The sequence below is a fragment of the Euprymna scolopes genome, chromosome 12 (assembly GCF_053919585.1).
Source record: "Euprymna scolopes isolate OS-2025 chromosome 12, ASM5391958v1, whole genome shotgun sequence".
Lineage (NCBI taxonomy): Eukaryota > Metazoa > Mollusca > Cephalopoda > Sepiida > Sepiolidae > Euprymna > Euprymna scolopes.
The window spans coordinates 97564298-97580000 of NC_136493.1; the positions used below are offsets into that span (position 1 = coordinate 97564298).

At 34.0% G+C, this 15703-nt stretch overlaps 1 protein-coding gene across 1 annotated transcript in view; it reads left to right on the forward strand.

The window, feature by feature from the left end:
* LOC145291435 (integrin alpha-9-like) overlaps positions 1-15703 on the forward strand; it is a 139930-nt gene that overhangs the window by 26787 nt on the left and 97440 nt on the right. Inside the window, exons 7-8 of the mRNA XM_080137278.1 lie at positions 8691-8758; positions 12012-12047. Of these exons, the coding sequence (XP_079993404.1) occupies positions 8691-8758; positions 12012-12047 (104 nt within the window). The remainder of the gene's footprint in view (positions 1-8690; positions 8759-12011; positions 12048-15703) is intronic.

A 15703-nucleotide genomic window follows, 5' to 3' on the forward strand; every position in this document is an offset into this window, starting at 1 on the left:
ACATGTTTCGTGCTTTCTGATTGGCTGATACTTGACATTCTCTTATTCCGGAATGAAACTAATCTCGTGATTAAATGAAACCATCGCCACACTTAAACTTATTGTCCTTGCTTACCACTACATAAATACAATTACATTTTAGCCAACTAAAAAGCATTAAAAAATACTTAACGATCCAAAAATTATAATCCACATTTCCTATATTTTATTTTTTTAGGGGGGGCATTATTTATAAATGTACGCTAACGTGTTCCCTTATTTTCGCCTTTTTGCTAAATATGGATAACATTCCATGGGTTTTTTTCTCCATTTTTCTCAGTTTTTCTTATTATTTGTCCCCCCCCTTTATGAAACGAAAATCTTTTTTGTTTGAATGTCTTCCTTTTGTTTGCTGTTTCGGTTTATTTACATTTGTTTATTTTTCGTTTTTTTTTTTTCATTTATTTTTTGTGTGTGTTACGGTGATAAGTGAAATATATGATTGACACCAACTATAGGGGAGAGGGGGTCATTTTTTTTCTCCCTTTTTCTTTTTTCTTTTATACTATCGAGATGAAACGAAAAACCTTCATTTTTGGGGGAGGGGTCCTTTGGATTGTTATTTGGGTTTATTTATATTTGTTTACTTTGCATTTTATTTATTTATTTATTTATTTTGCGTGTTACGGTGATAAGTAATTGCAGTAATTAATAAAAATAACAGATAAATACATGGAGGAAGTTTTGTTTCATTTCCTTAGGATAGGATTCCATGTTTCCGTTCGTAAATAAATTTCTGTTTCTTAATAAAACTTTGCGACAAACTATTTTTAGTCGCAAAGGCCAGTAAGTAACCAGTAAACATTACCGCAGCTTCAACGTTTTTGTGTCTGCTGCGTTTAATTTTTTTATTCTTTTTCTCCTCGATGCTATTTTTATTTTATTTTTTTATTTTTTTTATGGTTGGGGTTGCTTAATATCCTTACTACACCACCTCTCTCCACCCGTTCTTGACAATCCGATAGCCGTTCTTACCATTAAGAGTTACGGGTGTCTATTCTGAAAGCCATTCATAACATCATTGATTTCTACCTTACGAACTCTGAAACATCACAAAAATGTTCCATTCCAAACCCAATGATTTTTAAAAAATTCATTGGGAGAAAAATAGGAAAATGCAACAAACCATGTAAAAAGACAGATGATATGAACATCCGAATGTTTGTCCAAGCGACTTTAAACCTTGATATTATAGAGATTGTCACAGCCTCCTCTGGTAAGTTGCTGCATGGGTCAGGAACCCGGATGAAAAATATTGACTTTCTTCTATGAAGAAAAAATGGTAATCTTTTGTAGTAAAGCTCTTTGAAAGGTAGATTTAAATCCACATATTATTATATGTTTAAGTCTGAGCTGCATGAAGCCACTTGATGTAAGGAGTAAAAAAAATAGTACTTCAAAGCAAAAAATTTGCCAATGATAAGTGTTATATGGAATAGATTCTGACAGGAAACAGCAATTTTTCCCTCTTTGTCAGAAACACTTAAAGCCATATTTGCTGAGAGTATTATCTTTATAAATAATGAAGGTTTTATTCATCATCTATCAGCCGCTGTTCCATCATCACAATGTTATATCCTTGTATTTGTTGTACAAGTACTTCCAGGAAACGTGTTCTGATGAACTAGCTGCTCTGATGCCCCTTCAACATAAATACACCTGACCAACCCGACTATCAGCTAAATCTGATGCATTCACTGTGGAGGTCCCTAAATGTTGGAGGACTTTCTACCCTAATAGCTTCTTTTCCCGAACAGTTAACCTTTGGAATCCCTTTCCTGCTCCCGGTTTTCATAACCATATCAACTTGCAAAAACGCTAAATGTAGTAATCCGAATAATCCAAACTAGAAGGACCTGTGGAAATTCCACAGCGAACTCTTTCATATGTAATATATTGATGTTAGCATTCTGTGGAGGTTCAGTGTAAATGTATTATTGTAGTACTTTTTGTTAAAACTGCAAAAGTATTTATCTAAGGTAGCAGAGACGCCTGGCATTGCCCAGTCGTAAAATACGCTTAAATATGATATCTTAATTTATACGAAATTCGTATATATTATTATAGAGTCAATTTTCTATCGTTTCTTACATATTATAAAGTTGTGATTTCAAAAATAAAAAAATATATTCATATCGCTTGGGTGCATCAGCTTGAATCGAAATCGAAACCAAAACTTAGAAAACAATATATATATATATATATATATATATATATATATATATATATATATATATATATATATATATAATTTGAGTTCCTTCAACTATAATCGAAACCGAAACCGAAACTTATAAAGAATTCTTGGTAAAATTATTTATTACAAGAAATGGAAGGTCATCATAATCAAACGACAGTCGATCAGAAGAAAAACGCTGTTGTATTAATATATAGATGCTTTATGTATTTCAGCTTGATCTAATATAGTACAAATATGAAATTCCTTAACTAGGAAATATTGTAACTTTTCACAAAGAACTAGGAAACATTCCAACTTTATTATACTATGCTGCTTATAGCAACATGTAAGATTTTTATATTTATTTCCTGATGATGATTGGCACAATGAATCTGCCAAAGCATCAACTGTTGACAATTGGCGCCTTGCCTTCTCTCTTTGTAGCTGGTTTGAAACCAGGTTGCAATGGATACAAACAACGCTCAATATTCATATGAGATTCAAATAGGTTGATTCTGTAAATCAATAACTTCGATTGACATAGGCTTGTTGAACGTCCCATTACTATTCCGTTTTTCAGGGAGGTCATGAGGATAGCAGTGTAATGTGGCGATTGAAAAACAGGATAGTAAATAAAAATGAGATGAGGTATCGGCAGGTCATCAATGAAAAAAAAAAAAAGAAAGAAAAATCACATATGCAGAGCTCTGTCAACCTAAATGCTTAAAATGATTAAAATCATAATGGAAATAAACATTGAGTAATCAGACAAAGCAAAAGAAAATCTAAAATTAATTAAAAAATCATCCAACAAAATTAGTTTTCCTCAAGGAACGTCAAAATACTTCAAAGTGAAAAAAAAATCAAAGTAACATGGATGAAATTATGACGTGCATGTTTGAAATTGTTATTGTAAATTGTACAACAAACAACCGCCCCCCCACACACAAACGAAACCGAAACACACATACACATTACAAATAGTTGCAAGCATATGCTCTTACATGCATACACATGCAGTAACATCCTGACATTCATGATATATGAACTAAAAAGCTGACGGAGACAACATGAAGCTCTCCCCACCTAATGTCTCTCAGTTTGTGTTTCATGCTTATTTTTTGTCTTTTACTCAGAAATGGAAGTGATTGGATTTTGATTGTGTTTTGTGATCATAGTAGTCAAATTCTGTTGGGTGGATCAGATGACAATAACAGCAGGTCTTTTGTGGAATTCGAAAGCCTCGTCTCCCATGTTAAAAATAAAGACATTGGTAATCAGGCTCATGGACCAGTCAAAATGCCTTCATGGTCCGAATCTGCCCCGTTTGTGTTTGAAATATGATTGTGATTGTTGTGATAATTTCAAGGTTGAGAAAAACATTGAAAGTATAAACATTTTCTTTTATTATTATTTCTTAAGTATGCCGATTGGAGGAATGTGTCAAAAATAATTATCTGAATTTCGCCTCTGATTTAGAAAAAATTAATTAAGGGGAAAAAGACAGAATGATGAGATTTGAACTTCAACTGAGCAGACGTCCTTTTTTGTCTCTGACAGCAATGATTGAGGAGTTCGAACTGAACCAAAACATTTATTTAATCCACAAAGGTAGATTGTTTTAGTTACATCAGCCATGACGGGAAAGAAGTCTTAAGTAATTTGTAATTATCTTCTTGGTATTGCTCGTATTGAGAACTGAACCTTCAATCCCCAGAAAATTATCATTTTAGAACTGATTATATACAGCGCTTTATCCGTTGCACAATGAATCTACATGAAAATAAAAAGAGTTATATCGAGCGAAACGTTGTGGGAATAACATTTAAGATGAGAATAGTAGTCCCAATAATGCACATAATACATGTTACCGATCCTCATCTCAAAAAGAAGTATTTCCGAATTAAAAAATAAAATCTGCTTTTTCACTTTTATATATATATATATATTTATATATATATATATACAGTCATCCACATACAGTCCTGTTTCACTGTATCACAGCTCATCAGTGCTGCTAGACTAGCAACTACTTCAAGTCTGGTTTGAAACTTGACCAGCTAAGTGACAGTCGGCGCTCCTAACTGTTATGCTATTTGGCTGCTGCAAAGATGAGTATGTGAATTAACAATGTTCAAAAATTGTCCAAACTCCTAAGCTCCATTTGTTTACACAAAGAGCATCACTTAATATGCTACTGGCAGTTTGCTCATCACTTCCCAATATGCTCAACCCACAATAGGGAGCATTTATAGTCATCCATATAGAGTACTTTTTCGCTGTCTTGCAGCTCATCAGTGCGGCTAGACTATCAACTACCTTAAGCCAGGTTTGAAACTTGACCGCCTAAGCAACAGTCAGCGCTTCTAACTGTTATGCTATTTGGCTGCTGCTAAGATGAGTCTGCCTGTCTTTTCTACTTTTTCTTGGCCGATCTAGCTGAAATTTTTATGATAAGAGGCAAAGAACTAAGTATGATATCTGTTCGATGCATAGTAAGGGATAAACAGGATTAATAGGGATAAATAGAAATTAGTATTTAATGCAAAATGGACACACATGTAATAATATTCAACTACGAATTTAGCATAAAGCACTCATTCTAAGCTACAACTTTTGCCCGATTTTAACTAGTTAAAATGTCTAGTAACTATGCATGTATTACTATAGGTTCTTGCACAAAAAAATGAAGTGTTACTATTTTTTATATACACTTGTGCCCGATATTATTCATACCCCCCCTTGAAAATTGAGTTTATTAGGTGTAACTTTGTAAGAATTTATTGTTTACGTCCATATTGATACATATTCTTAATAAACCTCTTCTGATCATTTTCGTCATTTTAAAATCTCGGGATACTTGTAATAAAAGAAATATACAGCTATTTATAAAATCTGCAATGTTCAAAAATAATCATACCCCCTTATTTTTTCAGTATTAATCGAGTTTCTGACTGTTTGTTTCCTGTTTGATTCTTATTTTGAATGCTTTTATACAACCTTTGATTAATTTCATTGCGTTTTTTGCATTTTTTCAGAAATTAAAATGATATCAACTGAAAACCAATAAAAGAATACAAATTATTAGAATGGGGAAGAAAAAAGAGCTTAGTAATGATCTTAGGACTAAAATTGTGAATTCACATAAGGATGGTTTAGGTTACAAGTCAATTTCCAAGAAATTTGAGGTCCCTACAGCAACAGTACAGAGCATCATCAAAAAATTCCAGAGCCACCACACAACAAACAACTTGATTGGTAGAGGAAGGAAAAGGAAACTGTCTGCTAGAGCCACCAGGAATATTGTAAGAAGTGTTAATGCAAATCCAACCACCACTACTAAGGACATTTTAGAAAATCTGGAGTCTTCTGGCATAAAAATATCAAGGCAAACATTGCAAAGGACTCTGCATGAAAATGGTCTGAAAGGAAGAAGACCAAGAAGGACTCCATTGCACACCGGAAAACACCTTGCAGCACGTCTAAAGTTTGCTAGGACCCATGTGAATTCTCCAGAGTCCGTTTTCTCAAGTATTTTGTGGACTGACGAAACAAAAATTGAATTGTTTGGCCATATGGATGCTTCTTACGTTTGGAGGAAGAAAGGAGAAGCTTACAACCCAAAGAACACCATACCCACGGTGAAACATGGTGGTGGTAGCCTAATGTTTTGGGGCTCCTTTTCGGCTAGTGGTCCAGGTAGTTTGGTCAAGATAGATGGAACCATGAAGAAGGAGCAATATTTGGAGATACTCCAGAAAAACATTAGACAGGATGCGGAGAAGCTCCATTTAGGACCAAACTGGGTCCTTCAACAGGATAATAATCCAAAACATACTGCCAAAATAGTCAAGAAATGGTTTGAGGATAATCAAATTAATGTTTTGGAATGGTCTAGCCAGAGTCCCGACCTGAACCCTATCGAAAACCTCTGGCACATATTGAAAACTGAGGTTAAAAAGCGGAAACCTAGAAATTTGAGGGATTAAGAGAACTACTGCATTGAAGAATGGTCAAAAATCAGTGTAGATGCTTGTAAAAACCTTGTTGATAAATATCCAAAACGGTTACAGGCAGTTATTAAGAATAAAGGGCATGCTATTGACTATTAGTAAGAGAGGTATGAATAATTTTGAACTAGTGCCATTATTGTTTTTCTTTGTATAATGTTTAAAACTTGCATAATTTATTTATTTGTTGAGTTTAAATTAAATGCTTATGCTTGATTTATTGTTTGAAATCCCTTTAATATTGTCTACCTTCTGGTTTGAGCAATATTCTTATAGAAATCTCAAAGATCCGAGGGGTATGAATAATATCGGGCACAAGTGTATATTAAGATTTGTGAATGTTTCTATTTACTTGCCTCTCCACGAGGGCAGAATTAGACACAAGTCTAATGGGGGGAAAATCCAGCTTCCCAAACAGGGGCACTCTGGATAGGAACAAAAAAAGTTGCCTCAGTCTAAAAGGATTTCATCTCCAATGATAGAGGTTGGAAAAGTTGAAGTGTAGTATCAGAACAGATACTACACTTTTCTCCTAGCCAAAAGGCCAAGAAAACAAGATTTGTGAATGTTTCCCAAATGCTTGAGAGAGGGGAGATAATAATAATCCTGTTTCGTGATCAGATGTGTTATTCAACCGATTGTGTAAAACTGTGTTCAATCAGATGCAGCAAGTCAATAACGTTTGTAAAAGTATAAACTTTGGGTCGGATAAGAGACATGATGTAGAAATTTTATTTCAGCCAATCAGAAAGGTAGAACATATGTGCCTCCACATATTTTCAAAAAAAGAAAAAGAAAAGAGACGCTGGAGTATTTTCACATCATAAGATACTGAAGTGGAACTCAGCAAACATTTGACATAGTCCGATCCTTCCACTATGCACATCACCTTACTGCATCATGTCAACAAATTCAGACTGCTAATCTCATATGAAAATCAAGCCGATTTTCGAATTTCGCTATTATAGTGAAGAAGCGCTGATTTCGATAACAAGTACAGAGCGAATATTTTATTCATGCTCCCCTATAAACTACAAACATAGATAAAGGAAAGAAGAGGAGGAGGAGGAGGAGGAGGAGGATGTGTGGAGGATGAAGGAAGGGGTGAACATTAAATAAAAAGGTGGAGGGAGAAGGAATAGAAAAGAGAAGAAAAGGGATGAAGGAGAAGGAAAGTAGGAGGTATAGGAGAGGAGTAAAAAAGGAAAACGAGGGTACAAAGAGAAAAAGACGAGCACTAATAAATTCCTCCTGCTTTGTAACCCAATTGTTTGCTAAGGAGACTGGTTTGTCCATGTCATGGGACTTTTTTGGAATGACTGTTATGTCCTGGGAATGGAAATCATCTCCTATGGTGTTAAACAACAAAACGATAGGCACAGCCTCTTTGGATTAAAGGGTCGATATAGCTTTGGCTATGTCTGGGTTTGTGTTTGAATTCTCAACGTCATTAGACCTCATTAATTCTTTCCTGAGAACTAATTATCTGGGCAGGGAGCCTTTGGTATTACACTTGAATGTTGTATGAAATAAGCAAACAATGCATCTTTTGTTATATAAAAATAGAATTCTTTTATTTTAACATTTAAGAAGCATTTTAAGAATTCAAGATATTGAGCTGGCATGCAACTATCCCTGAACTTTTTGCGACCATCTGAAATGATCTTCATCTTCCAAATCATTGCTTACTTCCAGTAGCAAGAAAAATATAAGATGACCTGAAGTTAATGAATTTCCTCCGGATATCAAATAACTTATTTTGTTTTTCAGAGTTCGCTCAAGGCCCTGACTTATCTGTTTCTTACCCGTGGTTAAATAATCAATTGTTAACTGTTCTGTGCTGTCAAATAACAATTTACGGGGTTAAATTTAACACATTCCTGTCAAAGCACACAACTCCAAATCTGACACACTGCTTTCAAAGCTTGCTACTTCTAAATACGACACTATGCTATCAAAGCTTGCTGCTCTAAATCCAATACACTGCTGTCAAATCTTGCTACTTCAAAATATGGCACACTGCTCTCAAAGCTGAATCTCCTTAGTCTCTGAAAATCAGGCTTTTTATTCAAACTGGCAGCATCTCATTTGCTTATGCGGTGATGAGAATAACGATCTTATAAAATAACGAGAAATCTCGTTATTTTAAGAGATCGTTAGCATATTAATAGAAGCAGTAACCATTTTTTCTTTACTCTTTTTTGTCTGGACACTACAAGCTGCACGAAATCAGGTTTGTACCAATTTTTAAGGCATTTAATCACATTACCAGTGATTGTATGTTTGATCATTATTCTAAATTTGTTTTCAGTCATTAATAAAACTTATTTTTGCATTGATCGCCTTTGTCATATTTTTTAAATAATTGTATTTCCCTTTTATATCGGTTAAGCTTAATTACTTTTTAGCTGATCGATAAAATTAATCTAATTGTTGGTTATTTACTAATTGATTTATTTTAGGATACTGGGTAACATTCTGGGATGAAACTCCAGTCATTGGTAAACCAAAATATAAACAATATGGCGCTGTAAGTATTGATCTTGGCATGGCAGTAATTTTAAATGCTACAGAAATTTTTTTGTTTGCTTTTATTTTGATTCTTATGCTGTATATTTCGACTAAATAAAATCACATTGATTGGCTAAAAAATTACAAAACAAAATGGAACAACCCACATATACAAAATAAAAGGTGTCTAAAGCTATAGAGTTTTTACCCAAGATGACTTTAACTTGAATATGATAGATTGTTCCTCTAGGTAGAAACACAGAGTGTTATAGGACTGTTAAATGTCTACAAAGATGTAAATGATAGATTTCGATGTGCTTTTTCGTTATAATAGCGAAATTCGAAACTCAAATTATTGAATTAAAATAAAACAAATGACATCTACTAAACTGTCATGTTGTAATAATAAACATATCCAAAAATTACGAAAAACGATAAGGTAGAAAATTTATTAATTATTACTCGATACAATTTATTATATGTTTTACTTTTCAATTTTTTACTTTCTATTTTCGCTCCTACTCACTTTCACCTCATTAACACCTGAAGATGATTCGCAGTCAAATCGAAAGCGCTCATGATAACTATGGAACTTTCATCAATATTTTTTTATTTTGATATAAAAAAGATTATATGGAAAATCGAAGAAATAAAAGAATATATTCATTTTGTTTAAATAGATGTATTCATGTTTACTCTACTATTCTTCACAATAAAATATATATTATAATTTCGATTTTTCATCGATTTTTCATCCATACTTTTGACCATGAATGTATATATATATATATATATATATATATATATATATATATATATATATATACTAACAAAAGTACCCGTCGTTGACTGGGTTCAAAAACAGCCTACAGAAAATGGACTCTGATTTATGAAAGTATGATAGGTAATGAAAAGCAAGGGTTGTAAAGAGATAGCTTCGAATTCAGGGGTATCAAAACCAAAGCAAAATATGATGAAAGTAAAAATAAAATAGATAACCCCCATAATTTATTATACCATACCTGTTCACACTGAAACACTTATCACAATATTCTGTGGATCTATATTAAAAAACCTTGTTAAACTTTAAAATTCTATAGAGATCAGGTGCAAACGAACACCCCATAATTTTATTATACCATATTTCTTCAAACTGAAAGATAGTTATCAAAGTATACTTACGCAGATAGATATGAAAAGTTTTTATTAAAGTTTGTGCCTATTTCCATTCTATGGAGACCAGGCGCGAACGCAGACCCCACAATTTTATTATGCCATCCCTATTTAAGTTAAAAGATGCTTATCAAAGTATTCTTATGTAGATCTATATCAAAAACACTTGTAAACGTTTATTTTTAATTTTAAAATTTTTTATTTCCATACTTTGTGGATCAGACGCGAACGCAGACCCCACAATTTTATTATGCCATCCCTATTTAAGTTAAAACATACTTATCAAAGTATTCTTATGTAGATCTATGTCAAAAACACTTGTAAACGTTTATTTTTAATTTTAAAATTTTTTATTTCCATACTTTGTGGATCAGACGCGAACGCAGACCCCACAATTTTAATGAACCACCGTTCTGCAGGATCAAACATGCCCATTCCTGTGTCTCGATACATCTTCTATCATTATATGTAATCAGTTTTTTAAAATAGTCAACCATATAGGAGCCTATTCGTGACCACACACACACAGCTTTATATTATATATATATATACATGCGCGCACACACACACACAAATATATATGTGTACACACACACACACACACACACACACACACACATATATATATAAATTTTAAGTTTTTAATTCTACACCTCACACGGCCTAGCCAAGAAACTGGAATCTTAGGAACATCTTCATCATTCCAGTAATTATAGATGCAACTAGACTCATGAACAAGAATTTAAAACTACCTAACTAACATGCCTGGTGAACCAAGTGCAAGAGAATCACAAACAATGGTACTTTAAGGAACAGTTAGTATCTTAAAAAGATCTCTCGGTTGGAGTCTCTTATAGCAGTGAATGTTTGGCATGTAGTTGGATGTCTCATCTTCAAACAAAACCAACCAATAAGATATTAAAAAAAAGAAAGAATGCAATTAAGTGCGTGAGAATGTGAGAATATGTTATAATCTGCGTGAGAATGTAATGAGAGAGACGATGATAATGTGCATGAGAGAATGATAATGTATGTGAGAGAGAGAGAAAGAGAGAGAGAGAGAGAGAGCATAATAGTGTAAGAGTGTGAGAATGTATTTGAAATAATGATTATGTAAGATAGTGTGAGAGTGGAAGAATGTGTTTGATAGAGAGTGCATAATAGTGCGAGATTATTGTGAATGATAATAATAGAGAGAATCATTAAGCTTGTGAGAGAATGATAAGAGAGAGAGAGAGAGAGAGAGAGAGAAAGAGCGTAAGAGTGTTTGAATGTGTTTAAAACGGGGATTATGTGTCTTAGGTAGGTAGGTAGGTAGGTAGGTAGATAGATAGATAGATAGATAGATAGATAGATAGATAGAGAAAGAGAGAGAGAGAGAGAGCGTAATAGTGTGAGAATGTTTGTGAAAGAATAACTTGAGAGAGTGTTAGAATGAGTTTAAAACGGGGATAATGTGTCTGAGAAAGAGAGAGAGAGAGAGAGAGAAAGAGAGAGAGAGAGAGCGTAATAATGTACGTATGTGATATTACATGGTGATAATTAGGGCTGTGACAACAGAATATTCTTTTCATTCTTTTGACTCTCGGGTATATATCCGACACAGGCACGCTTAATCAACCGAGAACCACATCCATCTATATAAAAACATGTAAGATATCAACGAATATATACTCAAGAGCCAAAACAAGGAAAAGAATATGCTGTTGTCACAGCCCTAGTGATAATATAAATGAGAGTATTAGGATATATGCCTGTATGCTTGATAATATGTGTGTGAGAGAGAATGTGTGATAGTGCAAGAGAGAGAGAGGGGGGGAGAGAGGGGGGAGAAGTTTTGTTTGTTACGTTTTCATGAGTTTGAGATATATTTTTGTTGGTGTATCACGTTTTAGTTTGAAGATGGCGTAACAAGCTTAACTTTGAACTGCATTACTGTGGAGCAGTTGCGTTCGTACGTTTCAGATAGCAGTGTCGTTGGTTTATCGCGCTTAAGTTTGACATGGCTTCTCCGTGTTAGTCCATCAAACTTATGTAAGCTTCACGCTTTGTGTGTTTATTGTTTTATTTGATAAGTTCTGTTTCTTTTTCATTTAAAGGTAAAAATGAATGGTGACCTCCTTTTAAGCCCGCAAGTAAGTAATCTTTTACATTTGATCTTTTTTTATGGAAATCGCTCCAGACAAGGCATGAAACCACTTGATATAAGAGCTAAAAACAAAAAAAAACAAAAAACTAACCAATAATAAGTATTAGATGGATATATTCTTACTCAGCAAATAGCAATTCTTCCCCCTTTGTCAGAAACATCGCTCATAGAATGTGAGTACTAAAGGAGAAGATAAGGGAAGTGATTATGTTACTGGCAAAACACAATGCTGCGTGATTTTATTTAAACGCATGTATATTTCTCGTTCATTCATTTATATTGAATGAATCAGATAATTCTGTTCTTGGCATTCGTTGCTCCCATATCTCCCCAGCTGGAATTCTTTTAGAAAGACATCAGGTACTCATAGGAAGGACCTAATGGAGATTGCCAACATCCTAAGCTGAAGTGTTTCAGTGGGATTCAATCCTCTCATAATATTCTCTATCATTCAACTGATGATCTATCTATTTTATTAACTTTTATCATCAAATGGCTTTTAGTACTGACCCAACCCAGTTGATCCTCAGAGAATGAATAATTTTTCTAAGTTTTCGATATTATTCATCCAGGGCCATGCCGATTAAGAATATACCAACTTTGTGACTATTTGTTTTGTAGCTTTTTACTTTTAGCTGGATATACAAAAATACACACAGATAACTGCCCTTTATATAGTAGACAACATTTGCTGCCTGTGACATGGCTAAGTTTGGCTAGAGAGGATAACGGTTGTCCAAGTGGTCTATCTTTATTGGGCCCACTTTATGTGTCGGTTTAAAATCCTAACAATACTCCAAATCTTTATTATAAGATTTGAACGAATAGTCTTTTTACGCCCCCCTCCTCCTCGTACCACATGAAGACGTGGCACAAGGTTAGAAAGTGAGGAATGAAAAGCCGGTGCGTAAAAGGGTGAGCATTTTTGTCCATAAAAAAGGCCTGTGTAGCCCCGTTGGTATTCGGCAGAGGCACATCAAACGAGTAGCAATAAACTCATCTTTCCTCAAAAGGTAACGCCTGGGAGAATGGACCTCCTAGACTTACTCTGTGTTATGCATATTACAAGATTAAGGTTTCCCTCCTGTAACTGTTACGATTTATTGCTTTTAAAGCAACGGTGCAATTAGTTGCAGCCTCGTGAATAACTTTTTTATTTTTTGTTTTGTTATCTGTGACATCGGTGACCTCAGTGACACCCATGTCATCCATGACATCCATAGAGCAAGTAACAGGTGTCTGATTCATCATTTCTTCTACATCTTTCCTACTCATTAGTTTTAATTTCTGACAATTTATCCTTTTTTGCATCATCATCATCATCATCATCATCATCATCATCATCATCATCATCATCATCATCATCATCGTCGTCGTCGTCGTCATCGTCGTTTTATTGTCAGTTTTACATGCTGGATATGGATGACATAGAAATTAATTTCCTTTTTGATTCTTCTTTCTCTCATATCTACTACTGGATGCCTGGCGTTTGCCAGATGTTTGGAGGGGTGTGTTAAGCAACAAAAAAAAAAGGTTGTAGTAGGCAGTCAACCTCGAACCCGTGATGTGAAGGCAGAAAAGAAAGTGGAGGGGGGCGCGTAAGGGTGTTTTCCGAGCAAAAAAAAAAAAAAAAAAGGAAAATTGCGAGCGCAAAAAAAAGGAATAGTAAGCTGGCTCGAACCCGTAACGCACCAGAGGAAAAAAAGGTGAAGAAAAAAAAACGGTCTTATCGATGTGCCCACCGTGATTTTGACGTCTTTGACGAAAGGTTTGAATGACTCGCAAAAAGTCAACGAAAAAATCGACCCCTCCTTGTAGAAAACTGCCCAGTTGAGTGTGAAGAAATTAATATTTTTAGCTATTATTTCGATAATTGTCGTCCGAAGGGTCGCGCTTCAAAACGATACTAATCTTGTGAAAATCCGTCGCCTCTGTCAAAAGTTTTAGGCATACATACATACATACATACATGTAAACAGACAGGTGAAACTTATATAATAGATAAAATGAATATGAATATATCAGGGTTCTTCCACACAAGAATATGATTGGCTGATGTAAGCCATACATATGAACAGTTATTCAGCCTGGTGAGATGTCGGAAGATATGTCGACGCCTCAGCATAGGTAGATTACCACGGACACGCGGCAACTTACGTGATTTATCAGCAATATTTATTTCATGGCGTACTTAGAGTATATATTACAAAACGCTCTCGACAATTCTTTGTTTAACCATTACACACTATTTCTCATTAATTTAATGTCCCCGGACGATGCTCGGTTAAACAGGGCCGACAGGGAAAAGATAACGAAATACAAAAGACATGAAAATAAATTGAGATCTTAGGAAGATGTCCATCATTCCAGTAATTAAAAGAGCAGCTAGGCCCATGGAAAAGAATTTCAAAAACTACCTGAAAAATGTACCAGGTGAACCAAGTGCAAGAGAGATACAAAAAAATTGCAAGAGATGGATTGAATCTTAAAAAAGCACATTCGGTTGGAATGTATGAGACAGCAAGTAGATTGTATTACTCGGTTAATGTAGCCAAGACAACTCAGCTATTTCAATTAAATATATCACTTCCCGGGACATATTAACGTATAAATATACTAATATATATATATATATATATATATATATATATATATATATATATATATATATATATATATATATATATATATATAGTCTTGGAAGTTTTTTAACCTTTAAAACTATTTAAAGAAAGACTATTTAATTTTTATTTTTTATGATTCGTTAGAAAACTATTTAGTCAGTAAGTCATTTAATAAGCTGCAATCACTGCATCAACTTGCTCTCTCGAATTCACTATAGTACTAATGGTAATTTAAGGGATCATCAGTTGTTTACTATGAAACCCTGTTTCGGGGATTTCAAAACAAAACAATATATTAAATCATGGCTTCCCAGCAGTGTTGATCAAACACCACCTCCCTTAATCTTAAGAAGAAGACATGTTACAGATATTAGATCTAGTTTCCTATTCTTAATTAATTCGACTAACCTATTCATGTTATAAAATGAATTCCTTACCTGTGAGATATATATATATATATATATATATATATATATATATATATATATATATATATATATATATATATATATATATATATATACTAGCATGGGTGCCCGGCGTTGCCCGGGTGTTTGGAGGTGTATGCTGAGCAAAACAAAAAATTTAATCTTTTTAACTTTTACCCCTATTATGACCCCTTAACATTTATTTAAATCGTTTCAATAGACGGGAAAAAGATTATTCGTCCATATCTTCAGATGATTTAAGTTAAAATAAATTAAAAGGAAAAAAAATTATTGTGATTACATATGGATATTAAAAGCCCAAAAGAGTGTGAGTAATGGATAGAGAGGGGAGGAGGGAAAATTTTGGTAGAGTTCTCAAAGGTCAAATCGTTGAACTTTGACCCCTTAACAGCCAAATTTCTTGCCAAAAACCGATCACATAGATTTTCCCAAATCTCTTTGTCAAGCTATTTTCAACAGTTTACATAGCTTGGCGCATCCTGGTACGGGAGCATCTATAAAACTGGTCAAGTCCAGATACTTTTGGCCTAGTTTAGATAAAACGATTAAACAATTCTTTGCAGAATGTG